At 37.2% G+C, this 18,513-nt stretch overlaps 1 protein-coding gene across 1 annotated transcript in view; it reads right to left on the reverse strand.

Moving 5' to 3' along the window:
- LOC121369384 (calcium-activated chloride channel regulator 4-like) overlaps positions 1–18,513 on the reverse strand; it is a 46,791-nt gene that overhangs the window by 19,553 nt on the left and 8,725 nt on the right. The window contains exons 2-3 of the mRNA XM_041494449.1: positions 13,167–13,458; positions 7,543–7,657 (exon numbers count right to left, since the gene is read on the reverse strand). Coding sequence (XP_041350383.1) covers positions 7,543–7,657; positions 13,167–13,458 — 407 coding nt within the window. The remainder of the gene's footprint in view (positions 1–7,542; positions 7,658–13,166; positions 13,459–18,513) is intronic.

Genomic DNA, 18,513 nt, shown 5'->3' on the forward strand with positions numbered 1-18,513 from the left:
ACTTGACAGCTGTTGTTGGTAGTACTCGTAACGGGTACCACCGGTGGGACAGTACTCGTAACGGGTACCACCGGTGGGACAGTACTCGTAACGGGTACCACCGGTGGGACAGTACTCGTAACGGGTACCACCGGTGGGGCAGGATATGCTTTCTTTTCGCGAATACCTGATATCATCATTGTTATTACAGTCATTCACGAATGCATGTCATCACAACTACTTATTCCAGTGAGCTCTGTCCGGTGCTAGTTTTGATTTAGTAAACTAGTCTGGGAATGGCAGTCCTCTTTGTGGTGATGCAAGAGGGATACAATCTCCAGTAAAGGTTGTCCTCGGGAGTGGCTGTCCTCCTATAGACGAATTACTGCACAAAGATTCATAGAATCAACCACCATTTTGCCAAATGCCCATTTAACTCTGCATTGTGAAGACATACGGTCTTCATCGCGGATAACGATTTTGTCATTCAGATTTATAGTAATATATTTTTATTTTTTTAACACCACAAACATTTAACACAGAGACAAAGACATTTAAAAAAAAAAATTGACATTACAAACATGGATGATGATGATGAGATGAATGGTGAAGCCGCAGTATTTCCATTTCGGAATGGGACTACTTGACAGGTCCGTGCTCCACGCTTGCTGTCAGTTGAGCTATATCGGTATCATCCGAGCCCGGGGTACACGGAACCTGCAGTGCATGCCGGGTAATCATCCCCCATGTGGGGTCATACACTCGGGAGACACACCCATAATCGCACCCGTATGTGGCCTTACACCTACCCATTGAGCCTAGCGGTGCACTCACTCTGGGTTGGAGCCGGTACTGGCTTGAAAATCCCCCCATTGCCTCAGGTGGGATACGAACCCAGTACCTACCAGCCAGAAGTCCGATGGCATAAGATTTATAGTAATATTGATGTATTGTGTTCGTAATAATATGGATACAGACTGGTATTGTTAAATAGTAATATGGACATAGTAAAATGGATATATACTAATCCTCTCTTTATGATAATATGAATATTATTGTATTAAATAGTAATATGGACATAGATTGTAGTGTTTTAATAATAAGGATACACAAAGTTTGTTTTGTTTAACGACACCACTGAAGCTCATTGATTTATTAATCATCAGCTATTAGATGTCAAACATTTGGTCAGTTTATCACAATTATAGAGAGAAAATCCGCTACAATTTTTCCATTAGTAGCAAGGGATCTTTTATATGCACCATCCCACAGACAGGATAGCACACACCACGGCCTTTGATATACCAGTCGTGGCGCTCTGGCTGGAACGAGGAATAGCCCAACTGGGCCCACCGATCCCAAACCGACCGCGCATCATGCGAGCGCTTTACCATTGTAATACGTCCCGTCCGTAATAAGGATACAGACTGGTACTGTGTTTATAGTAATGTGGACATAGATTGTACTGTGTTTCAATAATAACATTACAGAGTTAGGTTTGTGTTGTATCTATAATGACATACTACAACCCGTCACGTCGCTCGCCCTGTGTTCTGACAATGGGTGATTCAGATACGTAGAACTACGCGCCGTGACAGCTGTCACTCTAACTCACACACATGCCAATATATCATGTTGAGCTTTAATAAAACAGAGCGAATCGTGACATCATAAAGCCGGGTCATCGGGGGTCAAATGTAACAAAGCGAGGATATTGCAGGATCGTAAGTTTCTCAGTCTGGCTGATACCGGTTTACATTCATGCAATTTTCGCTTCAAGTGAATATGTTTTTCCTCTTTTCTTTCTTTCTTTTTTCTTCTATTAAATGTTTCTTAATAGAGAGTTTACGATTTCTCTATGTGAAACGCCCGTGAAACGTGACAGGCGCGTGTCTTGCGAACGGGTTGCGCACACATAGTGAACAAAAAACAGTTTAAGATTTGAATTGTTCTAACTTTGACGTGTGGTATTACAAATGTACATAAAACATTTGTTAACAATGTATTCTTAAATATAAGTTAATTTATTTTAATTTGTTAATTAGTGTTGACAGGAAACTATTGGCCTATTTTATTCAATTAAGGACCAATGGGATGACGTTAAATTGTAATGAATGTAACGGCAATTTAATTATTGAAAATCGTATGTTTTGTATGAAACAGAGTTAGATTTAGCACTTTGGTTAAAAACATGCCTGCTTTGAAATAATGATTTCATAAAAATCTATGAAAAACGAAATTATGTTTTGGTTTCATAATGTTCTGTAACACATTAACTCAATGTATATTGATTCTTTGTTATTTACATGTATATTTACTACATGAAATTTGACGAGGGAACAAATGTATCAACTTACTTATGGATAATCTTCTACACGTGAAAAACGCGAACCAAATGCCCGAGCAAAGGGATTTTCCTGACCTAGATACACGTAACACGTTGAGGCACGTTCACATAGAGAAATATCAAATTCTCTGTTGTTATTATCACAATCATTATTATTATATGATTTCACTTGTATATGTACATTTCTCGTTCTATCCAGTGCACCACAACTGGTTTATCAAAGGCCGGGGTGTGTACTATCTTGTCTGTGGGATGGTGCATATAAAAGATCCCTTGCTACTAATGGAAAAATGTAGAGAGTTTCCTCTGTAAGACTGTGTCAAAATTTACCAATGTTTGACATCCAGTAGCCGATGATCAGTAAATCAATGTGTTCTAGAGGTGTCGTTAAACAAAACAAACTTTAACTTTGTATATGTACCTGACAAGTTTGAACAGCTGTCTATTAGCCAGACTTGATGAATTGCTGTTTTTAGTTGTGTTTTTTTGCGTTTTTTTCCTTCAGGAATTTTCTTTGTCTAACAGATGGACTTTTTTCATCACAAGGTTATCTTCCAAAATGCGCACGTTTATTTCTTCTGTCACATTTGCTGTAAACAATTTATCTAGAAAAAATGTGACATCGTGGCAGTCTGACACATAGTGATGTCTCCCCTGTCGCCTTAACAACATGCAAGCCAGATGTCCTCACTTTTTTAACTCGCTGCAGACGACAGCGTGTTCCGGAAGTAAATAATAATTTATTTAATCATATGTGCCCTCATAAGTGCACATATATTTAGTTGTATTCAATGTATACATCTATTTTACATCTATCTAAATGTATATTTTATGTGTTTAATTTATACATATATTTAAAAGTATACTTTGTGTGGCTAATTTATACATCTATCTAAATATATACCTTGTGTGGCTAATTTATACATATGCATCTATCCAAATGTATAATTTGTGTGGCTAATTTATACATCTATCTAAATGTACGCCTTGTATGGCTATGTTTTGCATATACATCTATCTAAATATATAATTTGTATGGCTAATTTATACATATGCATCTATCTAAATATATACCTTGTGTGGCTAATTTATACATATGCATCTATCTAAATATATACCTTGTGTGGCTAATTTATACATCTACATCTCTCTAAATATATACTTTGTGTGGCTAATTTATACATCTACATCTGTCTAAATATATACCTTGTGTGGCTAATTTATACATATGCATCTCTCTAAATATATACCTTGTGTGGCTAATTTATACATCTACATCTCTCTAAATATATACTTTGTGTGGCTAATTTATACATCTACATCTGTCTAAATATATACCTTGTGTGGCTAATTTATACATAGGCATCTATCTAAATATATACCTTGAGTGGCTAATTTATACATATGCATCTCTCTAAATATATACTTTGTGTGGCTAATTTATACATCTACATCTGTCTAAATATAGACCTTGTGTGGCTAATTTATATATTGGCATCTATCTAAATATATACCTTGAGTGGCTAATTTATACATATGCATCTATCTAAATATAGACCTTGTGTGGCTAATTTATGCATATGCATCTATCTAAATATATACCTTGTGTGGCTAATTTATACATATGCATCTATCTAAATATATACTTTGTGTGGCTAATTTATGCATAGGCATCTATCTAAATACATACCTTGTGTGGTTAATTTATACATAGGCATCTATCTAAATGTATATCTTGTGTGGCTAATTTATGCATATGCATCTATCTAAATATATACCTTGTGTGGCTAATTTATACATATGCATCTATCTAAATATATACCTTGTGTGGCTAATTTATACATCTATCTAAATATAGACCTTGTGTGGCTAATTTATACATATGCATCTATCTAAATATATACCTTGTGTGGCTAATTTATACATATGCATCTATCTAAATATATACCTTGTGTGGCTAATTTATACATATGCATCTATCCAAATGTATAATTTGTGTGGCTAATTTATACATATGCATCTATCTAAATATATACCTTGTGTGGCTAATTTATACATATGCATCTATCTAAATATATACCTTGTGTGGCTAATTTATACATCTATCTAAATATATACCTTGTGTGGCTAATTTATACATATGCATCTATCTAAATATATACCTTGTGTGGCTAATTTATACATCTACATCTATCTAAATATATACTTTGTGTGGCTAATTTATACATCTACATCTGTCTAAATATATACCTTGTGTGGCTAATTTATACATATGCATCTCTCTAAATATATACTTTGTGTGGCTAATTTATACATAGGCATCTATCTAAATACATACCTTGTGTGGCTAATTTATGCATATGCATCTATCTAAATGTATATCTTGTGTGGCTAATTTATGCATATGCATCTATCTAAATATATACCTTGTGTGGCTAATTTATACATATGCATCTATCTAAGTATATACCTTGTGTGGCTAATTTATACATATGCATCTATCTAAATATATACCTTGTGTGGCTAATTTATACATCTATCTAAATATATACCTTGTGTGGCTAATTTATGCATATGCATCTATCTAAATATATACCTTGTGTGGCTAATTTATACATCTATCTAAATATATACCTTGTGTGGCTAATTATGCATATGCATCTATCTAAATATATACCTTGTGTGGCTAATTTATACATATGCATCTATCTAAATATATACCTTGTGTGGCTAATTTATACATATGCATCTATCTAAATATATACCTTGTGTGGTTAATTTATACATATGCATCTATCTAAATATATACCTTGTGTGGTTAATTTATACATCTATCTAAATATATACCTTGTGTGGCTAATTTATACATATGCATATATCTAATTATATACCTTGTGTGGTTAATTTATACATATGCATCTATCTAATTATATACCTTGAGTGGCTAATTTATACATATGCATCTATCTAAATATATACTTTGTGTGGCTAATTTATACATCTACATCTGTCTAAATATATACCTTGTGTGGCTAATTTATACATATGCATCTCTCTAAATATATACTTTGTGTGGCTAATTTATACATAGGCATCTATCTAAATACATACCTTGTGTGGCTAATTTATGCATATGCATCTATCTAAATGTATATCTTGTGTGGCTAATTTATGCATATGCATCTATCTAAATATATACCTTGTGTGGCTAATTTATACATATGCATCTATCTAAGTATATACCTTGTGTGGCTAATTTATACATATGCATCTATCTAAATATATACCTTGTGTGGCTAATTTATACATCTATCTAAATATATACCTTGTGTGGCTAATTTATGCATATGCATCTATCTAAATATATACCTTGTGTGGCTAATTTATACATCTATCTAAATATATACCTTGTGTGGCTAATTATGCATATGCATCTATCTAAATATATACCTTGTGTGGCTAATTTATACATATGCATCTATCTAAATATATACCTTGTGTGGCTAATTTATACATATGCATCTATCTAAATATATACCTTGTGTGGTTAATTTATACATATGCATCTATCTAAATATATACCTTGTGTGGTTAATTTATACATCTATCTAAATATATACCTTGTGTGGCTAATTTATACATATGCATATATCTAATTATATACCTTGTGTGGTTAATTTATACATATGCATCTATCTAATTATATACCTTGAGTGGCTAATTTATACATATGCATCTATCTAAATATATATCTTGTGTGGCTAATTTATACATATACATCTATCTAAATATATATCTTGTGTGGCTAATTTATACATATGCATCTATCTAAATATATACCTAGTGTGGCTAATTTTTACATATGCATCTATCGAAATACATACCTTGTGTGGCTAATTTATACATATGCATCTATCGAAATACATACCTTGTGTGGCTAATTTATACATATGCATCTATCGAAATACATACCTTGTGTGGCATTTGTTTTCGTTTAGTTATTATCATATACATGCATACGTGTTTTTTCTTTCTTTTTTTCACAGTTTAACCAATTTATCTTTTAAAAATGTGCCAGTGTGGCAGGTGTGATAAGGTGTGACAGTTTGACAGGCTGATAAACGGAGGGCTATATTTTGTCACCTCTGACACTGCCCTGTCCAGATCGGGTCAGAGTTCAGACCTTTTTTCACCAGTCATTTGTTTGTTTTACAAGTTTTGCCTATCCGGTATGCTTGTTTTTAGCTATTACAATATGTATTCGGCCTATATATAGAGAATAATTGGTTACTGCCATATGATCGGCTTTATTCTGCGAACGTTAGAATGGGTAATGCCGCGAGGCTCTGTCGAGCGGCATGTGCCTTTCTAACGGAACACGATACAGCCGATATCTCAAGACAGTAACCGGTTATTTTAGTTATCCTGCAATGCTACATAATACGAAACATTTATAAAATGTCCTCAAAACGGTCTGTAAAAATCAAAACCATCAACTAGAAATAAAAGAATAAGTAACGAAGAATATAACATTACTGCTGATCATAACTAGTAAACGTATTTCCGTCCCAAATACCTATATTTTTGTCAGAGACCGAAACTACGGAAAGTATTCTAGTCATCACTTCTTGTCAAGATCAAGTTGATACTTCATATAGTGATTGCAGAATAAAGTCTCGTTAGTTACTAAGATCAAAATACTGGCATATTCTAACTTACAATATATTAATAGTTTTAGATTTAATACATTTTTGTTCATCACAATGTTTATATTATACTTGTCCTTGAGAAGGATATGCACAATGTTTTGTATCTGTGTATGTTTGCTTGTTTGCGCGCGTGTGTGTGTGTGTGTATGTGTGTGTGTGTGTGTGTGTGTCTGTGTGTGTGTCTGTCGTTTTCTCTTTCTATATTAAAAGTCCGTATACATGTGCATGTATGTGTATGCTGGCCCGCAGGAACGATATCTGGTGGGGGGGGGGGGGGGGTCACAGCTTCATAGGGGAGGGTGGTCACAGTCCACATTTTCACCTTTATATAGAGTAAGACCAAAATTACATATATTTCTGTCCTTGGGTGCCTCCCACACACACACCTCCGGACCCCCGGTTCCTACGTGGCTGGTGTATAGGTGTCTATATACCTGTTTATATATATATATATATATATATATATATATATATATATATATATATATATATATTCCGGGTCAGTACCTGACTGGTTCCCACTTTCCGTTGTGTCTGTAGAAGGCGCGATCCTGCCCGTCGATCGGGTACTCGTCGAACAGCCCCCACCTGAGGTGCGCCCACTCATGGACCAGGGTCTTCTCTGAAATACAACACAAACACAACACGTCACACGAGTGTTTGCTTCAGCACACACACACCAGTCCGTCTTATACTAGTATCTGACTATCAACTGTCACGACGGAGTTAACCAACTCTCCGATCTCACGACTTCTACGACTGACCAGTTGCTAGTCTGAGCACTCTTACAACTCGATTATCGTCGTATACAACTCCTACAACCGATTAGTTGTTAATGAGAGCACCAGTCGTAAGTTGGGAGTGGGGGAAAAGTACAACGCAACCGTCAAGTTGGCCAACTTTGTCGTGACAGTTGATAGTCTGAGTTTAACATTACAGTTCTCTTCCACTGATTTAGGCAACTTTGCAGGTCGCTCAATACCAAATAATTTACGTCTGATGAAGTATACATGTTTTAATAAGCGCACATATACATTTTAATAAACGCACATATACATATTAATAAACACACCTTTACATTTTAATAAACACACATATACATACACGCACGCACGCACGCACACAGGACGAATTACTGAACGGGGGAAATACGCATGTAAAGAAAATGGGATAGGAAATTACAGTCAGTGGGTTTAAAATCGTCTGTTAAATGTCATCATATTTGTTTTGTTACAGTTGTTGTGCCTTTCCACTGACCAGACTATTTCCATACATTTAATGTTTTAGAATAAAAACGAACGAACGAATGAATGAAAGAATGAATGACTGGTTAACTGTAGGCCTATCTCACAACTAAAAATAGTACATCATTTAAAATACTTAAAGACTGTATACATTGTTTTTTTAATTATGTTTTTTTATATTTTGCTACCGCCACATAATCTACGGAAGAGCAGCAAGGGAATTTTTTACATATACTTATTCAAGACAGCACGTACCATAACCTCTAATATATTAGTAGTGGCACACCGATTCTTTCGGTAATAAATAAAATGTTAAATCTGTAATCCTAATCAAGCAATAATGGCCACATTTTCGTACAGAGATTAAACAGATGCGAATAAAATAAAAATAGATAAAACTGAGACCTAAGTCTATGACGGTGAAAACCGTTGGTTTAACGTGTATACTGTATTATGGGGTTGACGTCCGAAACATATTGGCGGTCACTTTGGCTGGAGACAAAGAGAATTTATTTGTCGAGGTTTGGCCGTGACAGTAACAGCGGCGTCCAGTTCAACGTTGTCTTTATTACCCAGACAAGATTTGTTTGGCGAATGTGAAAACCACTGTCCGCTAGGTTACTGATCTTAGATTGTTTTCTTTTCCTCTCTTTCCTCTGTATCCTTATAACATTCTCAGTGTGTCTAAGAAATGACAGCACACTGCTAACAATTTAAAATTGTTTGTTTCACAAATAACCTCATTGTAGTTTCTACCGTAGGTTTCATACACCTTTGATAGGACTTGTTTTAGATATTTAGATCCACGTTTTAATTATTAAAGCCAATCGCAAAATTGCATAATGTCATTTTTTTAATGTAAAATGTAAAAGTTATACCTTGAATTACATGTTCATGAAAAATTACATCCACAGAATTTCAGTTACTATTTATATGTAAATTTGCATCACAGTAAAATCCAATACAGGGAACCAATAGGTTCACACATTACGTCACAATTTAAGTTTTAATTGCATCTCCGTATTGATAAACATCTGGCTGCTGTTTTGATTGATACGTGGTGAATATTTTCTCGTTACTTTATATTTCTCGGCAAGGATGCTCGAGGAAACCACGGTTTACGCCGAGTTGCAGCACATTACAAATCTGATATTCGTGAGTTACCGTAAGTATGCAAAAAGTATATTAATTTGTAACTTTATTTATGACAAATCATTGTAAAAAAAAAAGAAGTAAATATGATACTTGCAACTTAGAGAATGCAGCTTTAACGTGAGCAGTGTACCAACCAACATTTACGTTTAATATTTACATCAGGTCTTGTTTGTTGTGTTTCCATCCTAACCAGTGGCATATCAAAGCCCGTGGTATGTGTTGCTCAGACTGTGGGAAAGTGTACATAATAGATCCCTTGTTGCTAATGGATAACGTAGAAGTTTTCGTCTATGTGTCACAACGACAACATGTTTGACATCCACACGCCGATGATTAATAAATCAATGTGCTTTAGTGGTGTCGTGAAAACATACGTTAACTATTTTCATTGCGTCTTACAACCTTTATTTGTGGCTTTGTTTAGATTTTGGGGAGCTGGATGGGGGTACGGTGGGTCGGGATAGGGTGGAGTAATTGTTTCAAGTTATATTATTATTTGCACACAAAAAAGACTATATACAAAATATTCGGTCATGAATTTATAATATATTGGCTACTAATATTATTATAAATAATAAAAACTGTCACTTATTACTACCAGTGACACTTGTGGTTCAATTGTCGGCGAACCTCGAACCCTGACCCGGAAGCAGTTGGTGAGACAGCCCGAGCGCGTACACTGTACTATTGATCCCCCGGTGTATTGTGGGTACACGACGAGGTACAGCCGCCAGCGTGGATAGATCACAGGATATCGCACACCATTGAAACCACTGTGATGTGGGCGTCACCGACAGACTATCAGTTAAGTTGCCGTCACCGCATTGTTCATACATCAACGTCAAAGAAATCAATTTGTCAGACACCGACACATGGCCCTAAATTATAGAAACGGTTTTTGGTTTTGTGTTGGGTTTTTTGTTTTCATTCCAACATTACGATGATTGATATAAAATTGCGAATGGTAAAAAACGATAAACTATTAACCCGCTTCAATCTAATCTGTCTGTGTTTGAGCCTGTCTGGATGTTTTCACGGTGTCATGGTCAGGGGATCACTGGGCGTGTCATTTACAGTCCTCTTTGTAGCCACTTAAGGTTCAAGCATAAGGCTGTGGACACATCGCAGCTATTTTGGTTGTCTGTCATAATTAACATTAAAAATTTGTTTTGTTAAAAAAAAAAATACCGCTAGAACACATTTATTAAAGGGACATTCCTGAGTTTGCTGCATATTAAGATGTTTCCGACTAATAAAATATTTCTATGATTAAACTTACATATTAAATACATTTTCTTGTTTAGAATATCAGTGTCTGTATATTCAATGTGTTTCTGGTCGTTGTAATATTTGTTAGAAGCATAAACTGGATTTTGTCTTCAAATAACTTCGTACGTACGAAAAAATAATAAATAAAATGAAATTTAACCTTATACAAATATTAGAACGATCAGAAACACGTTTAATATACAGCCACTAATATTTTATGCAGAACAATATATTTGATATGTAATTACAATCGTTAAAAAGTCTCTGTTAGTCGATAACATCTTAAACGTTCATGCAAGTATGAAGCACAGAACAGCTTTACACACTGTATGTAGGAACATTATCATGTTCAAGTTTTATAAAATCAAGTGAATAATAATTTCATTAATATAAAATATTATGAAATAACAATCGAACTCTTCTGAAAATTAATACACGGAATAAAGGGGATACCTATTCTGCCACATTCTTTCATACATTAACACAAACAATTTAAAACAATAAATAGAATTAACTAATTCAACATTAACGTATAAACAGTTAATTTATTAATCTGAATTAAAGAAATCAGCTGAAACGAATTATTTTATTTTCTAAGCTTTCCCAAAAGTAGTGCAAAAATAAGATTCATGCATTTATGGAGAAAAACAAAAAATATATTTGTGTTAAAGTTACATAACATTATTTGGACCATTCCAAACATTTAGAACAGAAGCGTATTTACAAATTAGAATTGTACGTGTTTGAGTGCTCTGGATATACAAACATTAATACCTACCTAGAAAAAACCAACAAAAAAACCTGTGTTGTGGTTTTGCAAAGACGTAATTTATCAAGCGTGTCTGTCGAGATCAGGAGTTAATGGATAGTGAGAGAAAAGTCAGATATAAGGGTTGTGCGTCAAGGTCAGGGGTTAATGGTGAGAGAGAGAAAAGTCCGATATAAGGGTTGTGAGTCAAGGTCAGGGGTTAATGGTGAGAGAGAGAAAAGTCCGATATAAGGGTTGTGAGTCAAGGTCAGGAGTTAATGGCTAGAGATAGAAAAGTCAGATATAAGGGTTGGAGTCAAGGTCAGGGGTTAATGGCAAGTAAGTGAAGAGTCAGATATGAGGCTTGTGAGTCAAGGTCAGGGGTTAATGGTGAGAGAGAAAAGTCAGATATACGGGTTGTGAGTCAAGGTCAGGGGTTAATGGTGAGAGAGAAAAGTCAGATATAAGGGTTGTGAGTCAAGGTCAGAGGTTAATGGTGAGCGAGAGAAAAGTCAGATATCAGGGTTGTGAGTCAAGGTCAGGGGTTAATGGTGAGAGAGAGAAAAGTCGGATATAAGGGTTGTGAGTCAAGGTCAGGGGTTAACGGTGAGAGAGAGAAAAGTCGGATATAAGGGTTGTGAGTCAAGGTCAGGGGTTAATGGTGAGAGAGAAAAGTCAGATATAAGGGTTGTGAGTCGAGGTCAGGCGTTAATGGTGAGAGAGAGAAAAGTCAGATATCAGGGTTGTGAGTCAAGGTCAGGGGTTAATGGTGAGAGAGAGAAAAGTCAGATATAAGTGTTGTGAGTCAAGGTCAGGCGTTAATGGTGAGAGAGAGAAAAGTCAGATATAAGGGTTGTGAGTCGAGGTCAGGGGTTAATGGTGAGAGAGAAAAAAGTCAGATATAAGGGTTGTGACTCAAGGTCAGGAGTTAATGGTGAGAGAGAGAAAAGTCAGATATCAGGGTTGTGAATCCAGGTCAGAGGTTAATGGTTAGTGAGACATGTCTATGTGGTCGTTTTAATAATACACACATATATGATGGCTGTGTGTCCAGGGCAGGGGTTAATGGTTAGTGATAACAGAATAGATGTAGTGGCTTTGCATCGTTCACTGACGTTGGGTTATAGTGAGAACTTAATTTCAAACGCTATAGTTTGGCTGCTGCTCGGACAATTATTTATGTACGACTCACACGTGCGGTCGATATTACACACAGATATCCCGCATTTTGGATATCGATTTAAAGACATCTGATTGGCTGTTCTATGATGATGACCTGACCTTCTAAAACGCAGTTGCTTCCGCTCGTTAGATACGTTTTAAACGAAACCGTTATAACTCGTGTCTAATCACTGGCGTAGCCAGGACTTTACATTGGGGGGTGGGGTGGGGGAGCAACCCACACTATGTATGTATGATTTTATAAAATTTAATACAGTTAAAAAATAAATATTGGGAGAGGGGGCATTGTGTTGTATTTTTCACCACTCACCTAGCAGCCCCCCATCTAAACGTGATTCTGTCGTCTGTGAGGTACGGCACGGTCAAGTGGATGTACAACCCGGCACTGTGTGTAACGACCACTGTGTCTAACGACCACTCACCTCGCAGTCCCCATCTAAACGTGATTCTGTCGTCTGTGAGGTAAGGCACGGTCAGGTGGATGTACAACCCGGCACTGTGTCTAACGACCAATGTGTATAACGACCACTCACCTGGCAGCCCCCATCTAAACGTGATTCTGTCGTCTGTCAGATACGGCACGGTTAGGTGGATGTACAACCCGGGCTGGCCGCACTCCGCGTACTGCTTCACGTAGGGCGCGTCTCCGTACGCCGGGTTGGCGCTGTCCACCACGATCTGCGCATGCGTGATTTCGGCGTCTGCCGCCGGTTTGTAGTTGTCTTTGGTTTTCCAGTGTTTGGGGATGACGACGATGAACTCGCGGTAGTAGATCTGGTGTCGCGTCGCCTTGAACAACGTGGCCGACGTCACGGTCAGATATTCCTGTAAGGAAATACATCATACAGCAATCAATTTCATTAAAAACGAAAACAACAAAAACAAACAAACAAAAAACAAACCAGCCATCTTTAAGCATATCCACTCACGAAACACGATTTTTTATGTTTAGGAATTCGACTATATCAGGGTCGGATCCAGGATTCTGTAAAGAGGGAGTCACACAATTGGAAGACAAATGAGCCGAGATTCCAAAGCAGTAATGATGCTTAAACCCAGTGACACCCCTCTGGATCCGTCCCGTGTATATTTAATTGCATTAATATTCATTCTGCTCTTTGTGGTAACCATTATAGATCCCTCAGTTCCTTAATACCGCGTCATTACCGTGACGGAAATGCGTGTTACGGTATTGAATACATAATACAAAAAACACCATTATTTACTTGAATATACATTGCTGTGTGTAATATATCAAGGAAGGAAATGTTTTATTTAACGACGCACTCAACACATTTTATTTACGGTTATATGGCGTCAGACATATGGTTAAGGACCACACAGATATATAGAGAGAAACCCGCTGTCGCCACTTCATGGGCTACTCTGTTCGATTAGCAGCAAGGGATCTTTTATATGCACCTTCCCTCAGGCAGGATATTACATACCAGGGCCTTTGTTACACCAGGTGTGGAGCACTGGCTGGAGGGAGAAATAACCAAATGGGGCCACTGACGGGGATCGATCCTAAACACCTACCGCGCATCAAGCGAGCGCTTTACCACTGGGGTACGTCCCGCCCCCACGTGATATATATCAAGGTGCCAGATCTAACAAGCTATCCCTTGTTGCACATTTATAAATTCGCTTAAAGACCAATTTCATAGAACGCATTGTGATTCTGCGTTATGATGCTGATCTTGATTTAGCATAATGATCCAACTCTTAGTAATAAATTGGCAAATATTTCGTCATCACCCAAGCGTTCTTGCGTGCTGTACTAGTAAAATGGTGAAAAGAACAATTTTTAACTTGTTCACAAGGTAACATCGTGTAATGGCGTCACATGTCATCTGGCGACAGCATCACAATTGCCCCCAGAAGATATTTAGTTAATGAAGTTGGCGTTTAAATGAAGCAATATGAAGTCAAAGTCTTGATGGTATAGTGGTTAAACCATTACACGTTAAACTGAAAGGTACTGGGTTCACATCCTGGAACCGGCCACCATACGGGACGAGTTTAACAGCTCAGTAGTGGTGTATACAGCAATACACCGACTTCTCTATCTTACTAATCATTAACTCGCTGTCCTTGAGAGTTCCGATAGCTGAAACAGGTGTCTGGGTCAGCATGCTTGAATTTTAAATTGGACACATGTGCGAGAGAGAGAAAAAAGAATTTGAAATGAAATGTCAAGGCTGACAGTTCACAACTGTAGTGTAGCATTACGCAGAACTATATTTCGTATAAAATTTAAAATTCCTGTCAGCTATGACAGGTATAACATTACAGTTTATTAGAGCACAGCATTGTTGTGTTGTTCAAACTGGCAGTTCTAACATTACATTTTTTACTGATGCGTCACCACAAAATATGTAAAATGTACTGACGTAGATTAAGAATTGTGTAAGGATTGTGTAATGAGGCACGTGACATTAATGTAAATTACTAAATTAGTGGTAGTGGTAGTTGATTTAAAAACAAACAAACACTCCACAACTTATATAAAGGTAAAATTCATTACTTGACCGTAAATCCGGGCTTGGTAAAACTAATTCTGTAATATATGGCAGTACTCAATTTTGAGTGTATGATTACGCGACACTGCTTTTCTTGTACGTATGCATGTAGCTGACAAACGAGACGTTGTCTCCTAAAGTGTGGTCGGTGTAGTGTAGTGTATTTTCGGTCCACCATTACTCATTGTGACAATGTTTTGTGTTTATTACTTGCACTAGTTACACACGCGAACTGACAAGAACACGGGAGCACGAGAGCCGCCGCAGATCACCTAAACGCCGGACGAAAACGGTGTCAGCGGTAGAACAAACAACAATGAAAAGGTTTAATTTGCGGATTTACTCATCGAGTATAAATATAGCAGTAGTAATCCTGTGTGGTTACACTTAAGCCAGATTTATGTCGTGACGTTCGAAATAATTAGTCATAAAGTATTCTCCAAGTCTTCTGACAGAAGACACGTTCACTGACCTAACTCTTTAAGGGAGCCAGAACTTTAACTTCCCGTCGCTCCCCTGAGACTAGTTTTAGCTCTCCATAGCTTGTGAGTGTATATGTCTCATTATGACAATAGCTTAATGGCACACCATAATCTAACTTAGTGGAGCAATGAATCATTCCCCTAAGTTTGTTTTTATGCCAAGGTCTGCGTGCGTGTTTTGGGACAGTCCATTATTTGAAGTCGGATACAAACACTCTTTAGGTAGAACCCAGTGTCAGTCAGCGAGCCAGATGAGTTTAGTTCAATGTTTTTACTTTCGCCAAATGTGTTTTCTTTGAAGTCCACCTTTCATCGTCTTTTGTCTATCTCCACTTCCCAGTCCTTGTCTGTCCTACTGGCGCTTCTTGTCGAGACTTGAAACACGTGCTATTCCACACACGTTATTGAGCTACCAGCGGATTTCTCCTGAGTCCAAACTAAACCAGTGTAGGACTTCGAGTCTTTTTAAATAGTTTCAGTTTAGTCCATATATTTGAACTGTTATACAGCTTCCTTATACTCGATGACCACTTAGGTTTTACTTTCATTAAGACATTGTTTTAAATCAAAACCTATAACATTCAAAATTCGATTTTATAATTTTAATTTCCACCAGAGCTGTATAAATTCCGTAACCAACGTCGATAATATTTACTACATAGCCAAAAGACTGTTTTCAAAGACCTATTCATTTTAATCTACTTTTTACAACAGCCCCTGGGTGTGCTGTAACCTCACCGTGGTGCAGGGGTGTAACATTCTCTTTGAGAATGGCCAATACAGCACAAAATTGAAGTTTTGAGTAATATTCAGTATCCGTAAAATTCTGTGATATTTGTGTTTTTGCACAGTTCTTTACACTGTTTTTGAATTTTTATATTGATGTTGATCATCACTTTATTTATTTGCATTACCATAGTTTGACACCCAATAGCCGATGTATTTTTCGTGCTGGGGTGTCGTTAAACATTCATTCATTCATTCATTCATTCATTTTACAACAGTCTTTACCATACGTTTATCCTACACCAACTTTCTTCAGTAAAGTTGGACTACTGAATTGCGTTGGCTCTACATATTTTCCTGGTCGTTTGCTAATAATGCGAATTGAATTTCGATTAAAACGTTTAGTATTGCATTTAGCATGCATTAAAATCGGAGAATTGTGCACATTTGATTATAAAACGTACATGTGAGTCCTGGGTAGCCTAGTTAATTCTCTAAAACTTTAAGGACACTGTTCTGCGATTGAATCATGTTTGGGACTAGTAGAGCCGTGTTAACGACGACTACTTTAAGGACACTGTTCTGCGATTGCTACTATTGAATCATGTTTGGGACTAGTAGAGCCGTGTTAACGACGACTACTTTAAGGACACTGTTCTGCGATTGAATCATGTTTGGGACTAGTAGAGCCGTGTTAACGACGACTACTTTAAGGACACTGTTCTGCGATTGAATCATGTTTGGGACTAGTAGAGCCGTGTTAACGACGACTACTTTAAGGACACTGTTCTGCGATTGCTACTATTGAATCATGTTTGGGACTAGTAGAGCCGTGTTAACGACGACTACTTTAAGGACACTGTTCTGCGATTGCTACTATTGAATCATGTTTGGGACTAGTAGAGCCGTGTTAACGACGACTACTTTAAGGACACTGTTCTGCGATTGAATCATGTTTGGGACTAGTAGAGCCGTGTTAACGACGACTACTTTAAGGACACTGTTCTGCGATTGCTACTATTGAATCATGTTTGGGACTAGTAGAGCCGTGTTAACGACGACTACTTTAAGGACACTGTTCTGCGATTGCTACTATTGAATCATGTTTGGGACTAGTAGAGCCGTGTTAACGACGACTACTTTAAGGACACTGTTCTGCGATTGAATCATGTTTGGGACTAGTAGAGCCGTGTTAACGACGACTACTTTAAGGACACTGTTCTGCGATTGCTACTATTGAATCATGTTTGGGACTAGTAGAGCCGTGTTAACGACGACTACTTTAAGGACACTGTTCTGCGATTGCTACTATTGAATCATGTTTGGGACTAGTAGAGCCGTGTTAACGACGACTACTTTAAGGACACTGTTCTGCGATTGAATCATGTTTGGGACTAGTAGAGCCGTGTTAACGACGACTACTTTAAGGACACTGTTCTGCGATTGCTACTATTGAATCATGTTTGGGACTAGTAGAGCCGTGTTAACGACGACTACTTTAAGGACACTGTTCTGCGATTGCTACTATTGAATCATGTTTGGGACTAGTAGAGCCGTGTTAACGACGACTACTTTAAGGACACTGTTCTGCGATTGAATCATGTTTGGGACTAGTAGAGCCGTGTTAACGACGACTACTTTAAGGACACTGTTCTGCGATTGCTACTATTGAATCATGTTTGGGACTAGTAGAGCCGTGTTAACGACGACTACTTTAAGGACACTGTTCTGCGATTGAATCATGTTTGGGACTAGTAGAGCCGTGTTAACGACGACTACTTTAAGGACACTGTTCTGCGATTGCTACTATTGAATCATGTTTGGGACTAGTAGAGCCGTGTTAACGACGACTACTTTAAGGACACTGTTCTGCGATTGCTACTATTGAATCATGTTTGGGACTAGTAGAGCCGTGTTAACGACGACTACTTTAAGGACACTGTTCTGCGATTGAATCATGTTTGGGACTAGTAGAGCCGTGTTAACGACGACTACTTTAAGGACACTGTTCTGCGATTGCTACTATTGAATCATGTTTGGGACTAGTAGAGCCGTGTTAACGACGACTACTTTAAGGACACTGTTCTGCGATTGCTACTATTGAATCATGTTTGGGACTAGTAGAGCCGTGTTAACGACGACTACTTTAA

The sequence above is a fragment of the Gigantopelta aegis genome, chromosome 3 (assembly GCF_016097555.1).
Source record: "Gigantopelta aegis isolate Gae_Host chromosome 3, Gae_host_genome, whole genome shotgun sequence".
Taxonomy (NCBI): domain Eukaryota; kingdom Metazoa; phylum Mollusca; class Gastropoda; order Neomphalida; family Peltospiridae; genus Gigantopelta; species Gigantopelta aegis.